The sequence below is a fragment of the Hermetia illucens genome, chromosome 2, assembly GCF_905115235.1.
Source record: "Hermetia illucens chromosome 2, iHerIll2.2.curated.20191125, whole genome shotgun sequence".
NCBI classification, from domain to species: Eukaryota; Metazoa; Arthropoda; class Insecta; order Diptera; family Stratiomyidae; genus Hermetia; species Hermetia illucens.
The window spans coordinates 47,072,006-47,090,120 of record NC_051850.1 but is presented as its reverse complement, the minus strand read 5'-3'; the positions used below and the strand labels follow the sequence as shown (position 1 = coordinate 47,090,120).

The following is an 18,115-nucleotide window of genomic DNA, read 5'->3' as shown; positions in this document are numbered from 1 at the left end:
ATCAGGACGTTAGGAGATGAGGAGTTCCCAATGTTCTGATGGGATCATTGAATTGATGTCTTAAGAGTTAGAAAGATCACTTCACCACGTCCAACTGTATATCTGGTGAAGTTATACTCCTTGTAAAATGGCTAGTGACCACAATATGTTGAAAGCGCACATGTGGAGTAAAGCCGTTAGGCTTCACGGTCTACAAGCGGAACCGTTCTTTAAAGCTCCGGTAGTTTCTCTAGGCTTGTTATTTACATTCATCTGTAAATCTTGGGAACTCGAGATTTTCTCCAATGAGCGGAAGAAACGAATGTCCGTTAACATCAAGCCACCCGTTTTGTGTGCCACAATTGAAGAAGCTTTATCGGCAGAGGTCAGGTTGGGTTGTAATGAATTGATCCATCCAACATCCCGCAGACGACTGCGGAGGATTGTGCGAAATTCAGATTCCCGCTCCACCTGTCCTTTACTAACTTGACAAAAGCTTTCGACAGCATTTATGGGGAGTGTATCTGAGAAGTTCTACGCAGAGGGAGCTGTTACGTAAAATTTCATTCAATTTCGGAGGAATTAGACGTTAAAAGTGGAGTCTGGCAGAGCTGAATTCTATCGCCGGCCCTATCCCTTCTTCAAATTAGCTATTTTTGAAGTGAGTGTGGTATGGAGTGAAATTGAAACAAATGTCGTACTTCCAGAATCAATTACTCCCTTCCTCAGCGTTTTGCGAACAAAACCAACGATACTTCACTTTAACATTGACCTCCCAAAAATCCTCTGAAGTGATAACATATGGTATGAACTGCGATATAGTCGAGAGTGAGCGGTTCTTTTCATGAATAGCCTTATCCTCGCACGTTACTAAATCTGCCACAGAATACAATTGCAGCTGCGGCTGTTCGAGCCCCCAATTCGCCCATGGTGCCTGCAAATTCTGCTTCCTTGTAAAGCCAGCAAATAATTAAGGTAAATGATTAAGATGTAGTGTTGGTTGTGGCGTTCAGCCGTTTCTCTGTAATCAGAGCTTATATTTTCATGTGGCACCCAGTTGATTCTATGAAGATATGAAATATTTCTGCCCTCGTGTTTTCATAGTGGGTTCGCGTTGAACTCCCTCTCCTTAAGCGCTTTAGGAACTTTAGCTATGGTTCCTCTCCGGTAATGAGGAAGGTTATATCATTTTTTAAGTCTACTGGGATAAAGTGCAGATACTTATGTAGTACTTGTAGTAAATACATAGTCAAATATCTCCTCTCTTAGTATCTCATTTTTTTCTAGATCAACTTCTCGGCTCTTGTGACTGTTGCCTTATTACCAGTTAAGCTTCACATAGTCCCCTGTTTGATGGACAATAGATTTTCTATTCCTTTCTCAATAAAAGGAGAATGAAAGATCATTTTGTAGTACAAGAGGCTACAATCAATTATATGTAGCGAGTGAATTTAGGGTAGCGTGGGATTCATTTTTGGGAGGCCCCAATAATTTTCAATATATACCCATGTAATTTTCACCCCAGGCCCCGTTTTTCTGCATAATTTTCACCCCGGATTCGCTCTCTACGACTGTGAACTAATCAATGAATGAGTGAAGACAGCCTTTAGAAAAATATTGAGAAACGCAGCTCCAAAGTGATCACGAGGAGCGATATTATCCAATAAATTATATGTAATAGTGATGCTTTGGAGCTTATATATTTCTGCCAGATTGTAATTTCGTTAATACCGCGGTATCAACTTCAGACACAATAAATTATTCAAGCTTTTGCAAAGAATCCCTTAAATTAAATACCTAAAACATGACCTTCCAAAAAAGTGACTCCTAATTTTCAACTTCTTATTTTTTTGCAGATGTAAAAGTTTCAAAACCGCCAAACGTGGAGAAATTTGCCGTATTCCTGGAAGTTCAGTGTCACCGGCGGCGCCAGGAGCACCGACCCCTATACGACTTCCACATGTTAATTCTGATGTTTTTCGACAGTTTCTAGTATATGTGTACACAGGGAAGGTAAGAAAATTTTCCGATAAGGTGATTTGGAACGTCGATGTAATTCAGTCCTGCAATTGTTATTTCGAACTTTAGTTCACATACTACCAAAAAATACTTTAAATCGATACAAAAAGTGGACACACCTGTATCTTGACTTCAGTTGGAACATCTGGAAGGCAAATGTCGGCCTAATGGCGAACTATTTCCAAATGAATCCGAATCTGAATCCGAAATTTGTTACAGCTTTTGCAACCTACAAGAAACATAAATAAATCCGCTCTTAACACCTCTCCAAGATTTACTAAGCTTATCCCGCTGGAACATTAGGTTCTTGTAGTCCGGCAGGCTAACTCTGAAAACGAGTACGAGATGAGGGTGTTCGTGATATCGTCAGAGAAGATAATGTCAATGATAATTCAACTGAGTGGATTTGGCAATGCTAACGCACTGACTGTTCCTCCAAGCAGAAGAGAAATCAGTTCGACATGATTGCGTTCAATCGGAGTAAAACCCCTGAGCTTGCTGGTCTCCCCGCACAGTTATTTATATCTGCACCTGCAGATCTGCTGCTTCCATTTGTACAGAAATCTTGGCAATCTGGTACCTTTCCCAGGGAATGAAAAAAGAGGATGATCGTCAAGATCGTCAAAGAAGGAAACCCGTTCTGAGTCTGACACTTGGAGAGGTATCTTTCTGCTCCCTACCGTCACAAAGATAATAGCTAAAATAATCCTGGAAGGCATCAAAGAAAATCTTGAAAGCTTGATCAACAGAGAGCAGGATAGTTTCCGCTCCGAATTCTTCTGCCTTGACCATATCAACACCCTACGGATCATTGTGCAATAGTGCGCGGAGTTGAGATCTTCATGCACCTGCTCTTCATTGATTTCAACAAGTCTTTCAAGGGCGTAAACAGGAGGCACCTGGCATGCTCTACGCTGGAGAGGCGTTCCGGAGGAACTAATAGCTCTTATCAGAGTGACATATAATGGTGCAAAATGTCACGTACTGCAGCAAGGTAAAATCTCAGATGATTTTTAAGTCCAAAGCGAAGTCAGTATGGTTGCAACCTGTCACCGATATCGGTGACGATCTTCATGTTCAGAGGAAGTGGAAGAATTTAATGAACGATGACATCTTTCCTCAAACACCTTGGCTACGCCTATGACATCTGTTTACTCTCTTGCCGGGCCATGGACCTTGGCCAAATGGCTCTGGATTTGGAAATAGAGGCAAGTAGAGTTATTCTGAAGATAACGGGTCATTGCATTCTCCCTATTTGCATTAATGGGCGGAGGATCGACGGCACCGATTAATTTGTATATCTATCTATATCTATATAACGTACAGATTGTTTTGTGCTGAATTAGGTGTTGATAGCTCCCTGACGACTAAAGCAACGAAAAGCAGTGTGTCATCACCACTTTTGTCGAGCATTTTAATCGACTTCCTACTATGTGGACTATAAAACCCGTCAATACTTTAAGCATAACTTTTCAGTAAATGCAAATAAAACCACGATGCTTTTATTCTCAAAAAGGAGAAATCTGAATGGGCCTTTTTTCCAGAGATGAGAAAAATGACCCTTGATTATTTTGGAGACTTCAGGGTTGGCAAATAATAGATACATGATTCGCCATTGATCGTTCTCTTGTTAAGCTCCTATCATTCTCCTTAGGCCCCTCTTCTCGCAAGTATTTACCAGTTTTCGAAACTTTATATTAGGGTCCATGCTTCAGCTCCGTAGCATAGCACAGGTCTTATCGTTTTATATACTCGAAGCTTTGCTTTGCTGCGTATGCAACCAGGTTTGAATTCTACTTTTGCAAGCTGAATTCCTCGTTTTATTTCATCAATTTTGGAGGTACCAGCCTATCTTTTTCTTTTAAACAGACATTGCCCTCATACGCATCTATCAGACTATTATTGACTCTGACCTGCGCTGTATTGTAGAGTATTGTCGTTCTGGTAAGGCTTACCACTTTTGCTGTAATTTCCAAGTCAAACATTGCTCTGTAGAGTGCTGTCATATGCCTGCTTAAAGTCCACGATTATTTGATAGACATCCCCAACATTTTTCTAACACCTGTTTGACCGTAAATAGCTGATCAATGGTCGATTTTCCAGTCCGAAAACTTCCTTGGTATTCACCAATCATCTTATCGGCGTACAGCCTAATTCTTCTCTCTAGAATTTTTTTGAAAATTTTATAGAACGTAGAAAGTAGTGGCCAATACCTCGGTAATTGAAATTAACATGTCAACTTGTTACCTTTTTGTAGAGATCGCATTTTTTTCCACTCTTGCGGCTCCAAATGGAGGAAACCAAATTATGGGTAGCTTTTATGGTCCCTGGACCGCATGATTTGATGAGTTCACTTTTTTTATATCTGGTCGCTGACTCTATTGCTTCCAATTTTGGCGGTTCAATATGCTCGATCATAATTATTGTAAGTTCTGGGGGATTGAGTTATGGGGTTGGAGTTGAGGAGTTGTTTGAAATAAGACGCCCATCTCCCACGTAATTGACTTTCGTCCCCGATGCTTGCTCCGTTTTTGTTTTTACAAAAGGTGGTTCGTTATGTAAAAGCACTGTCCATCTCCTTGGTTGGGTTTATGGTTTCATTAGTGATTTTGCCACGTTCACATGAAAGCCTTGCCTCTCTTTTTGCTACGAGATAGAAAGGTGGAAAAAAATTCCAGCAGCATCTTTAGGGCAATTGTGAATATGCTCTTCATTGGCATCCATAATGCAGAGTCAAGTAAGTCTTTGAAGAGGTGGTGACAGTTAACTTGTACTCTACTCTTGGCCACTAAGCTAATCATTTTTTGGTGAAAATGACCAAATATATATTTTATATTTACTATAATACTATATTATATTCATTATCATCGGTCGTCAAAGATTCAGTTTTATTAAGATTCAATCTGAGACCATGTTGCTTGTGGAGATCATTCTATTTTTAGACAAGTTGCTGGAGGTCATTTTTGCTATGAGTCGTCAAAAAAACATCATCTGCTTAAAGCAGTGTATAGGGGGCAGGGCTTTGGATGTCCTGTGTGACAGTGTCCATAACAAGAGCAAAGAGGAGTGGTGAGATGGCGCTTCCTTGATGAGCACCGACAGGGACATAAAGCGGTATTGATACACCACACACTTCGCACTTTACTTTTCGGATCGGATCGTGGTAAAACAATTTAACCCATCGCCCGAGTTCTTCTGGCATTAGGTGTTGTCGTAGAATATACCAGATGAGTTCGTGTGTCCCACAGTCAAACGCTGTCTCCAGGTCCAGAAATACAATATAAAGAGGACAATGTTTCTCACGGTGTTTCTCCATGAATAACCGCGGAGCGTGTGTCGCGTCAATAGTTCCTGGTTGAAAAATGCGTTCAAAAATCTTCATGGTATGGGACACCAATCAGATCGGACGGTAATTTGAACATTTTGCTGGTCTAACTTTTTTTTCCTAACTTTGGAACTATGTTACTTTCTTGCCAGTCAGATGGTTTTTTACCTTCCTGAAAAACGCGACTGAAGAATTCACTGAGCTACAGTGCTGGATCTCAGCTCTTCGCTTTCCGGTTGACATTCTTATAAATTTACCAATTGGCCAGCGTTTTATGGTCGAGAAACTTGTGGTTGAGGCGTTTCTTTTCACGGACCTTCATTTGAACATCTTCATTCCAAAGCCAGCGGTTGGGGTTATGTCTTTTACTTGGTCTTCCACAATCGTAATGGTTGGTAATCGCGTAAGCGAGATCATTTCTTCCTTCTTTTCACGAATTCGCGCGGCAGACCAGAGCATTCTTCACGCTGTTTTATTGGTGGCTTAATTCACAAGATAGCAATAAACGCCGATGTTGAGGTGTGATGGTTTCTTACGGACCGGCTTTACAATTAGTAAATGTCGGCGCCTTATGAGAATATAGTCGATTTGAATTTTACTGTTCCCACTATAAAATGTATTAAGATGGGACCAGCAAATTATGTAAATAATATTTCGTAATCGTCCGTGCCGAGCTCTGGACCATGACTTACGTCAGTCTGAATCGACTGTATAAGGTCAGGACCTTGTTCAATTGTTGGTGGATTGGCCGATGCCAGCTTGATGAAAACTGGCCGTGTAATGTTGCTAATAGATTGAAGTGCAACTAATCGCTTTCAGACCAATTCTTCAATTCGAAAAATAATATGAGCGTCCATCGCTTCTGAATCCTATCTGGAAGGTCGAATTCCAGTGGCTTGAAAAAAAAACCGAAAGAGGGACGCACAACAATGATCTCGTTGGTGCGACATTAGTAATTATTAAGGGGACGTGGCGAACATAAGTTTCAGTAACGTTCACGTCCCTACAGAAGAGGCTGCAGAGTCGGAGAAGGATACCTTCTACGAGGCAGAAGAACGAATCATCAAAGCCTGTCCCAAGTATGATACCAAAATTATACATGGGGATTTTAACAATCAAGCAATATTGAGGCAATACGTTGGCTCCCATAGCTTACATGAGGATACCAATGATAACGGACTGCGGATTATTTAGCTAGTGGTATAGCACGAAATGGTTGTTGGAAGTACCTGGTTTATGCGAAAAGTGGTCCACAAACAAACGTGGGCCTCTCCAGACGGAACCACTTTCAACCAAATTGACCACGTGTTGATTGAACGCCGCCACCTCTTAGCCTTGATGAATGTAAGACCATATAGGGGGGCTAATATAGACTCGGACCACTATATCGTTGGCATAGTGCTCCTAGCTCGAATTACGACATCATTTACAATCTCCTCTCAGGTGAGAGTGAATACTGAAGCCATTCACAACACAGCCCTCCCTAACACCAATAAGAGGGAAATGGATGCCGCAATAACCGCAGCTAACAGATGCCGTGGAGATGAAGCATCAACAAATGATGTTCATAACCACCTGAAGAACGTTATCATTGATACGGCTATAAACATACTTGGCCCCAGCTGCAAGAAAAGTCGGAACGGACGGTTTGACGATGAATGTAAGCTAGCAAAGGAACGGAAGAATGTTGCATATCGAGTAATGTTGCATTCTCAAAGAAAACGGGCACGCGCAAAGACAGAGACAAACTCCGTCGAGCGGAGAAACGACATCACAGACGGAAAAGAAAGCTTGGGAGAACCAACAAGTCTATGAACTAGAAAAGTACAGGGGTCAACCACACCAGGCGTGGAAGTTTTACCAACTCAGCAGGACGAAGCCATATACACCTCTATCTTCATCCTGCCGAGACAAAGAGGGAAATCTGATTTCCGATAGAATGGGCAAGTTGTAACGATGGTTTGAATATTTTGATGAACTGCTCAACAACCAAAATATCAGCGAGTTGAAGGTCCCGCCAACTGAAGACGACGGACAAATACTGCCACCACCAAGTATAGGCGAAACAGTCCATGCAATTCATCGGCTAAAAAATCATAAGTCGCCTGGAGCCGATGGACTTACAGCTGAATTGGTTAAATATGGAGGTGACCAATTACACCAAGTGGTTCATTAACTTTTGCTCAAGGTGTGGGAAAGCGAATCATATACATAAAAGGGGGGATATCACGCTGTGCATTAATTATAGAGGTATCATGTTGCTAAGTATCGTCTATAAGATATTCTCCGCTATCTTGCTAGGCCCAGAGCATCATTGGCCCATACCAAAGAGGCTTCACTCCACACAAATCAACAGATCAGATTTTCTCTCTGCGACAAGCGATGGAAAAACTGTTGAAATATGTACATCAGTTGAACCATCTTTTCATCGACTTTAGGGCCGCCCATGATAGCATAGCCAGGAATTCGGTATCCCGAGGAAGTTGATAAAACTGACTAGGCTGACACTGACCAATGTGCGAGACCAGATAAAGGCAACAGAATCACTCTTGAGACTAAATCTAAGACAAGGAGATACCTTATCATGCGTCCTCTTTAACCAGCCCCTAGAGAAAGTGATTCGTGATGCAGTTGTCAATGGAAGAGTACCATCCTCTTCAAGTCCACCCAACTACTGGCCTACGCGAATGATTTTCACATTATGGGAACAACAACCTGAGATGTACAGTCTACTTTCATTCAGATCGAACAGGCGGCACGAGGTATCAGGATGCACATTAATTAAGGTAAGACGAAGTATATGGTGGCAACATCAGCGCCAAAAACCAAAGAACGAACAACATCGAATCGCATTAGCCAAACGAAAACAATAAAAATAGGATACCAAAATCTTGAGACCGTTGAAAATGTATCCTATCTAGGATCCAAAAAAGCTCAACGCTCTTACTGCACAAAACAATGATCTTGCCAGTCGTGATGTATTCCCCGAAGACCTAGGTTCTTAGCAAGGAAAATTGCGAACTCTTGGCCGCGTTCAAGAGAAGAATCCTCCGAAGAATTTGTTGCGGATAAAATCCAGGTCAATAGGCTGTGATGGGCGGGTCACTTAATCAGTATGGATGAGGATGATCCAGCCCGAAAGTCTATAAGAGGAGCTTTTAGAGATATCGAATTGATGGACCTCGGCCCAAAACCGGGATGTTTGAAGTTCCTTACAAAAGCAGACCTAGACCGGATACCGATTGTTGCGCCTTGGATGATGATGATGATGATGAAAATAAATTAATGTCAAATGAGCAGGAAAAAAGAAAGGAAAGAACCGAAATAATGTTTGTTGACGGTTTTTTTTCCCAATATTGTCATTCAACCCGTAGAATTCATAGCAGAGCGCCATCTCAGCTCTCAAATTTAGTTTGCAATCCGTGCCCGGAAATATCGTCGCATTTAGTGCATTATGAAAAGTATCTAATATTCATCGTCGAGAGGATCCGATCTTACTCGTTTTGAATCAGAGACCAAAGTTATAATACATCGTTCAGGACACCAAATGTCTTAAAACGAGCACCAGAAACGACAAGCTCTTAATGTGTAATAAAAAAGGAAAGGGTAAGAGACCCTTCTTCACAAAGTGGGATGAGAATGAAGCTTACAAGAAGAAAATGTGTGTAGCCCAAATCTTAAAGTCAATCAAGTGCACGTGAGCCCTAACCAATCGAAGTAGCACACCAAATCAAAGCCAGGAGCCGGAAATCTCCCACAAATTCAATTAATAGAAACCTAACAAATTTGTAAAGAACTGGAAGGGCCCGGATAGTTACTTTGACCACCCACCATAGTCTAGCTCATTAGAAACAGTAGCTTAAAACATGTTGGAATTTCACTGGGAAGTCCTTGTCCGTTTGGCCTAACTGTGAAATGCAGTAATATTAATCATAATGTAAGTCACATCAACCAACTGTTGGCTTAACAATTCTAAATTTTTTTACCAGAATATCTACGAACCTGATGACTTGAAACGCACAGAATTCTGATAGACGCTAGTTTATTCAGTAATCACATGGTTCATTTTATACATAAGGTTCATTGCACTATATTAGGTTAGTTTAAATTAAATATGAAATAATTATTCAAAGAAAATAAACTGTAACGATAAATCTCCGCATGTTGGGCACAGTATTTGTAAATGCTGCCAGCAACATAATATTATTTCATGAGCCAATTACTGAAAGAATATTGATTAGATAACGAACTGAATCTAATAGCAACCATTATTAACAAAGTTACAGTAGGTCAAAGGTTTTTATTTCATACAAAAGAACATAAAAGCGTTGGCAGCTAAGGCTCCACAACTTCCAGTTTCCCACTTGATTCTTTTATGTATAGAAATATTTCTTGTTAAAATCCAGCTCGTGTTCCTTTAAATCGTATCTAGATTGTCATTTTAATTTCCAGCAATTTCGTTATCTGCTATCCTCCTTTCTTAACTTTTTAGTTTTCATATCTTTCCACAGATAATGCTTCAAGACTCAAGAGTTTTCGAGATGATGACGCTTGCACAGGACATGGGAGTCGAAGAGCTGCGCGCCGCCTGTGAGGACCACGTGATATCCACTCTGTCGCCAGTCAATGCATGCACCTTCCTAACCGCTGTAATGGAAATTCAAGAGAAAGCTTCGGGTAAGTTCAGATTTAGGCTCGATTCTAGATAAGTGTAGCTTTTGGTTGGTGTCTTGGATGTATCTCATGCATCTTAGGTTGATGATTGTTCACTCTTCGTCTTAATATCTAAAAATTAAGATAGATGGAGCCGCGGTAAGGATGTAATTGACATTCTATCTAAACTGCGACAATCTTCACACCAAATTAAACGTTTCGCCCGCGTCAGGTATCTGAAGTTTCCTAGCCGGTGGCACTATCTCTGGTTATTGTTCGGTTTCCATTTATTTTGCGTTAGTTAATACAAATCTCCAACAAAATGTCGTTCAAAGCGAACACGAAGGTCCAAAAGGTGATGGTCCAGCCCATCAACTTGATTTTCCGATATTTGCAAAATCGCTCCCGCGTCCAAGTGTGGTTGTATGAAAACATTTCTCTGCGGATCGAAGGACACATCGTTGGATTCGATGAATACATGAACCTCGTCCTGGACGATGCGGAGGAGCTACATATGAAGACGAAGAACAGGAGGAGTCTCGGCCGGATAATGCTGAAAGGCGACAACATCACGCTCATTCAGAATGTAAACCCACCGTCGAAGGATTGAGGTTAGCTGTGGGAAGTATCTGAGTTGCTGGGATCCTGATGAAGTGCCGGATGCTGCGCCAATTGTTTGGGTGGATTCCTTCCGCTGCAAGGAAGGATATTGTTTAATGCACTACTTACCTACCTTTGTAAATTATTCAAAACTGAGTAGAATAATAAGAATTTTTCATAAAAGATGTCTAGTGTTTCCGTGGGACACTGTTTGGGAAGGCCGACTCTAGTTTATGTTCGTATCTAACTGGGGAAAGTAGTTCGATATTAGGAAGGAGTTGTTAGAAGTGTAGATCACAAGGGAATAGGCTAGATTCTGTCCGTAGACAACATGAATCATTGGCACTTCTCGGGACTTCCTGATAGTTCACCGATCATACTTGTGTATACCGAGGGATATAAGCTATGGCTCTAGTGAAAACACGATTTATTGTCAATCCTCTTACATAAGGTCATCCCAAATCGATATATGTAGTTATCGTGCTCTAAAGGCGATGGTATAAGCGATCTCTCAATAAGGCAGGAACAACGAGAAGCAGCTAAGATATTGGAAAGATGACAGTGCATTGGTTTATACGGATACTTGTCGAATAAGTCTGTGCAACTTCGCTTCCTTCTCCAAAGTAATCAATCAAAATATTTTCATCATCGTCATCAACGGCGCGGGTATCTGATCTAGGCCTGCCTTAATAAGGAACTCCAGACATCCCGGTTTTGCGCCGAGGTCCATCATTTCGACATCCCTAAAAGCTGTCTGGCTTCCTGGCCTACGCCATCGCTCCATCTTAGGCAGGGTCTGCCTCGTCTTCTTTTTCTACCATAGATATTGCCCTTATAGACTTTCCGGGTGGGATCATCTTCATCCATACGGATTAAGTGACCCGCCCACCGTAACCTATTGAGCCGGATTTTATCCACAACCGGACGGTCATGGTATCGCTCATAGATTTCGTCATTGTGTAGGCTACGGAATCGTCCATCCTCATGTAGGGGACCAAAAATTCTTCGGAGGATTCTTCTCTCGAACGTGGCCAAGAGTTTGCAATTTTTCTTGCTAAGAACTCAAGTTCCCGAGGAATACATGAGGACTGGCAAGATCATTGTCTTACTTACTTACTGTCTAGTACAGTAAGAGCTTTGACCCTATGGTGAGACGTTTTGAGCGGAAGAGTTTTTGTAAGCTGAAATAGGTTCTGTTGGCTGACAACAACCGTGCGCGGATTTCATCATCGCAGCTGTTATCGGTTGTGATTTTCGACCCTAGATAGGAGAAATTATCAACGATCTCAAAGTTGTATTCTCCTTTCTTTATTCTTCCCGTTTGACCAGTGCGGTTTGATGTTGTTGGTTGGTTGGTTTTCGGTGCTGACGTTGCCACGATATAGATGGTCTTGCCTTCATTGATGTGCAGCCCAAGATCTGGCGCCAATTGCCGCCTGCTCGATCTGAATGAAGGCAGTTTGTGAGTCTCGGGTGGTTCTTCCCATGATGTTGATATCGTCAGAATAGGCCAGTAGTTGGGTGGACTTAAAGAGGATCGTACCTCTTGCATTTACCTCAGCATCACGGATCACTTTCTCAAGGGTCAAGTTAAAGAGGACGCACAATAGGGCATCCCCTTGTCGTAGACCGTTGTTGATGTCGAATGGTCTTCAAAGTGATCCTGCTGCTTTTATCTGGCCTCGCACATTAGTCAGGGTCAGCCCAGTCAGTCTTATTAATTTCGTCGGGATACCGAATTCTGTCAGGGTCGTGTACATTTTTACCCTGGCTATGCTATCATAGGCGGCTTTAAAATCGATGAATAGATGGTGCAACTGTTGTCCATATTCCAATAGTTTTTCCATGGCTTCCCGCAGAGAGAAAATCTGATCTGTTGCTGATTTGCTTGGAGTGGAGGCACTTTGGTATGGGCCAATGATGTTCTGGGCGTATGGGGCTATCCGGCTTAGCAAGATAGAGGAGAATATCTTATAGACCTCTATAATTGCTGCACTATGTAATATCTCCCTTTTTATGTATGAGGCAGATAATGCCTATTTTACAGTCCCCAGGCATTGATTCGTTGTCCCACACCTTGAGTACAAGCTGATGAACCACTTGGTGTAACTGGTCGCCTCCATATTTAACCAATTCGGCTTAAATTCCATTAGCCTTTGGCGACTTATGATTTTTTAGCTGATGAATTGCACGGTGATGGCAGTATTTGTCCGTCGTCTTCAGTTGGCGGGACCTCCAACTCGCCAAATATGATTTTAATATCATATCTGGGATAGGCTTCGAGGGTTTGTTCCACTGCCTCGCAGAAGGTATCCTACTCCGACTCTGCAGTCTCCTCTGTAGGGGCATGAACGTTAATGAGGCTTATATTTTTAAACTCGCCTCGCAAGCGCAGAGTGCATAGCCGTTCGCTTATGTTTTCAAAGCCGATAACAGCAGGTTTCATTTTTTGGCTGACTAAGGAACCTACTCCGAGCACATAGTTTACTGGATGGCCACTATAATAAATGGTGTAGTGGCTCTTCTCCAGGAAACCGGTCCCTGTCCAACGCATCTCCTGTAACCCTGTTACATCAGCCCTATATTGGGATAGGGTATCGGCTAGCTGCTCGGCAGCTTCATCTCTGTACAGGGAGGGCACGTTCCATGAGAAAATGCCCAAATCGTTAATCCGTTGTCGTTGCCGGGTTCGTCGTTGTAAGATCCATCCTGTCCGAGGCTCCTTTCGTGACTTCGTAACATCGGTTTTCCGTGTAGGGTTGTCAGCCCTACCCAATCCCCAACCTGGAGGACCAGTTGGTACAATTTGTTCCGTTTCTAAGTGCGGGAGACTCGCCTTCATGCGTATCCCAATCGATGTATGAAGTGTCGCCATCCAATCGCTGACCCTTTGAAAGTTCGACAGGAAAGGTCGAACTGATAGACTCATATTAAAAGCAAATTATCTTGAATCTATTATCCTAGGTAAAATTGGTTTTGGAATTTTGTTATCAATTACCTTTGCGGCATTCACGATGTACAAACTTTTTCAAACGCAAAATTTTCCTGTAAACAGATGCCTTTAGATGAAGTTGGGGCACCTTGATACAATTTTTACTTAGACCCAATAAAAGACGGTCTATTGACAGCAATAGGTCGTTGTTTAAGAATTGTAATCTGATCAATATGGGGAGGTAGGTAGGTATCAGTGGCCGCTCCGAGAAGCCCAATTAGCGCTTTGGTGCGCCGTTTTGATGCCACAAACTCCTAAGACCGTGACTGTTGTTATGGTTGCAGAGAAGCAGAGTCCAGCCGGCTCGGATCTTCAATATACATTCAACTAACTTTTCAAAGTTAAATTAACCGCTAGATTTAATCACAAAAATATTAGAGCCTATTTACTAAATAGTGAAAATTGTATCATCACCCTTTTATCATCAATAGTTTTTATGAAGTAAATGAGCTTACATTAAAATGTTAGAAGGTGACAAATTTATCTTAAAATTGAATAGAGAAGCTGCTCTACTAGAACCTTTCTTGACTATAGATTCTGGTAACTTCAGCGCAATATCAGAAATATTAACCGAAGCTTCATCTTTTATCTCAGGGAATACAAAAGTTCCAGTCGGTTTAAGCACTCAAAAAGAGACTAGAAAGTCGTTCTGGCTGTCGGGGTATTTTGACACTATTTTTTTCAACAAAATGCTTATAAGGTTGCTTCTTTCCTACGTTAAATACCTTTGTTATAACATAGTCACCATCATGAAGATTATTTGCTGCAGGTTAGGCAGCATTAACAATACCATCATATGATTCCATGGTAGATCCTTCAGAATCTAATAATTAATAATAATAATAATAATAATCGTTGGCGCAACAATCCATATTGGATCAGGGCCTTGAAGTGTGTTAGAGCACGTCATTCAAGACCGTAACGGTACACTAGGAGGCAATGTGGTCAGCATTGCGCTCGCCCGAGATTATTACCCTGATTTCACTCAAGTACTCATTCACAGCTGAGTCGACTGGTATCCGACGTCAAATCACGATACAAATCCCACTGCCACCAGTGAGATTTGAACCGCGACCTTCCGTACGACAGCCTTGTGCTCTAGCCCCTTAGCTATCCGGACACAATCTAATAATTCCTGTAATAAAATATTAGCAGAAGAGTTTGATTCCATAGATATTGCCCTTCTCCTTTTATTTGGTTTCTTGGTGGGATTAACAGTTATGCTTACCAAATTTTGTGCAGTTTTTGTATGTTTTGCGTGTTTTCGTTGTTCTTTTTTGTTCGGCTTGCTTCATCCTTAGTTCTTTGCAGTTTTTCCGGAGTATCCCGGTAAATTCGCGATTTACCTTTTCCTTTTCTAGTTGGATTGTTTCGGTAAATTTTTGGTGGTGTTACATATTGCTGGCTCTCTATCGTTAATTCGGGATCAATAGGATTCGCATTCATTTGTAGGATCATTTTGTGATTGATGGTTGCTATAAAAAAAATCTTCTTCAGAAAATGCCAATCTATTAAATGTATCGAATGAATGTATCATAACGAAACGATTAAAATTTCAGAATCACATCGGTCATGATACGCCCAGGATAGTGTCTGATGAGTAGCTTTTGCTATGGATGAAAGCGCAAGTGGTTCTTCTCGCTTTTGCAAATTTGAAGTGAATTCTTTGAGTTTAAAAGAAGCCATCCCAATCGTATGCGCCAAATATCCACGTACATATTGTTACGGTGCAGAAACCGGTATCCGGTCTGGGCCTGACTAAGTAAGGAACTCCAGCGTCCCGGTTTTGCGGTGGAGACTACAAGCTTAATATCCTTAAAAGCTGTCTGGTGTCCTGGCCTACGCCATCGTTTCATCTCAGGCAGGGTTTGACTTCCCGGGCTGGATCATCCTCTTTCATACGAGTTAAGTGACCCGTCCACCGAAACCCGTTGAGCCGGATTTTATCCACAACCAGACGGTCGTAATTTTCATCGTTACAGACTTTGCAGAATCGGCCATTGCCATGTAGGAGACCAAAAATTGTTCGGAGGATTCTTCTCTCGAACGCCATCAAGAGCTCGCAATTTTTCTTGCTACGAACCCAAGTCTCCGAGGAATACATGAGGATTGGCAAGATCATAGTCTTGTACAGTAAGAGCTTTCACCCTATGGTGAGACGTTTCAAGCGGAACAGTTTTTGTAAGCTGAAATAGGCTTCGTTGGCTGCCAACAACTATGTGCGGGTTTCGTCGTCATGGCTGTTATGGGTTGTGATTTTTAGCCCTAGCTAAGAGAAATTATCAACCGTCCCAAAGTTGCAGTCTCCTATCTTTATTGTTTTCGTTTTACCAGCGCGATTCGACGTTGCCTCCAAGTACTTCATCTGGCCTCCATTAATGTGCAGTCCAAGATCTCGCGCCACTTGTTCGATCTGGATTAAGGCAGTATAGGAATAGGCCAGTAGTTAAGTGGACTTGAGGCTTTACCTCAGCATCACGGACCACTTTTTCCGGAAGGATGGGCGGTAGGGCATTCCCTTTTTTTTCCCAGTTTTTTTGCACCGATTGCTACACAGAAAAAATATCACGACTAGTATGGATCAATGCTGCTCTGGGCTTATAGGGCTAGCCAGCTTAGCAAGATAGCGGAGAATATATATAGATGATATTGTAAAATACTGTAAACTTACCCACATTATCATTGCCTACTACGTAACATTTTCTCTAAAATACTGTAAATTCATATGTACAGGTCTACTAAGTATAGGTAAAATTTGTATAAAATAGGAACTATGAATTGAAAATATATAGTTCGTTAGAACTATCAAACATAATCACAACGTGTTTTATTCTGTGGAGTCCAGGCAATTGCTGCTCCCAAAATTCACACTACGTGGTTAAATTATTGTGGAGTTCAGGCAATTGCTGCTCCCAAAGCCGGTTAGTCTGGAGTTTGGCATTTAGCTGCTCCGACTATCCATAAAATCATTGCATTTAAAAGAAAAGTAAGTTAAAGAGGAATTATCACGTTCTTTGAGATTACGGCATTATCGGTATGCAGCATTTTTCGGTTTCGTTTCTAGCTTACATTCATCGTCGAACCTGTTGTTCCGACTTTTTTTGCGACTGAAGCCAAGTATTTTTGCGACCGTACTAATGACAACGTTTTCGGGTAGTTGTGAAGATTATTTATCGATGCTTCATCTAGGCCTTTATTCTATGCTTAAAGCTACTTAAAGAAGAGACGTTAAAAGGACCAAGCTGTTGTGCGTTATAGCTTCGACAAAGCCTAGGAATCGGGGAATGGAAGTAGACTTCGAAGTCTGGGAAGGGAACGTTGAAAATGTCTGCGTTACGTGTATTATAAGATGCAGGATGACCGGTGATGTCGTTAGTCCATCAGACCCGAGGAAAGCTTAAAAAATGTGCATAAATCAGAAAGCGGAGGCGGGAAGGGTAGTCCACATGAGGCAAGTTGTTCTGAAAGAAGAGATGAATTTACGTTGTACATTTTCAAGGGCAAGACGATCGCAGTTACGGGAAGGTGAACAAATCACGAAGCAGGTTGGATGGAGTCAAAATCAGAGGAGGAGCCAAGTATAAAGCCTGAGAATTTTGCTGCTCGGTTGGTGACTTCGAGGCAATGGATGTCGAACCGGAGCTTATTGTCGAAAGTGACTCTGAAGCCTTCAGTGAAATTTAAATATAATAAGAGCCGTTAATTAAGTAGTAAAAAGAAGTGGATGACATTTAGCTTTAAACAATTAATAGAGCACCAACGAACCGTAGTATCTAGGCTAGATTGACGGGAATTACAGTCCATAGGCAACGGTATAGTGGAAATTAACTTAAGATCGTCGGCATAGAGCAAACAAGGACAAGAAATTGGGAGGGAGAGCCGTTGATAACAAATAAAAATAATAAAGGAACCAGAATGAATTCCTGCGGGACGACAGAGGAAGGGGAGAAGGAGAGGGATGTGCAGCCACCAAAAGAGAAGCGGCAGGATCGGTTAGAAACGAGAGGTTGAATAAAAGAGGAGAGGAGACAAATGAGATGGTAATTCTCGACAAGCGTACGATCGTCACTTTTGTGAATGGGGATGAAGAGAGCCTCTTTCCAAAAGCCCGGAAACTGACTCTCTTCGTGGCTTTTGTTGAAAAAAAGGGATAGGGGAAGGGAGATGGACTGACCAGTTTTAAGCAAAAAGATGTTTGGACCACCATCGTAGCCAGGGCCGATATTAGCATCAAGTTTGCCAATGAAATATTCGACAAGGGTAGGGGTAAAGAGGGGAATGGTAGTCGATGCGGGGCAGGCTACATTCACTAGCGGGAGGGAAGAGGTGGAAGAAGAGAGAACGTAATTGAAAGTGGTCCTGTCTGGAGTAGTCAATGTTTGTTTGTGGAGGACTTTCCGCGAAAACCATGTACTTCCAAAAATCATATAATGGGCGAGGTGCGAATATTGAAATAGTTAAATCATGCAAAGCGGGAGGGGGGGGGGGGTGCCGTATAGCTGAGTGGTTAGAGCACCATGCTTTCGTACGGAAGGTCACGCTTCAAA

At 41.9% G+C, this 18,115-nt stretch overlaps 2 protein-coding genes across 2 annotated transcripts in view; both read left to right on the top strand.

Moving 5' to 3' along the window:
* Nucleotides 1-18,115, top strand: part of LOC119649971 — a 46,062-nt gene that overhangs the window by 24,155 nt on the left and 3,792 nt on the right. The window contains exons 2-3 of the mRNA XM_038052407.1: nt 1,836-1,992; nt 9,835-10,000. Coding sequence (XP_037908335.1) covers nt 1,836-1,992; nt 9,835-10,000 — 323 coding nt within the window. The remainder of the gene's footprint in view (nt 1-1,835; nt 1,993-9,834; nt 10,001-18,115) is intronic.
* On the top strand, nt 10,173-10,761 carry LOC119649972 (probable small nuclear ribonucleoprotein E). Its single transcript, XM_038052409.1, has one exon. The coding sequence runs from the start codon at nt 10,299-10,301 to the stop codon at nt 10,584-10,586; it is 288 nt and encodes a 95-aa protein (XP_037908337.1). The 5' UTR covers nt 10,173-10,298; the 3' UTR covers nt 10,587-10,761.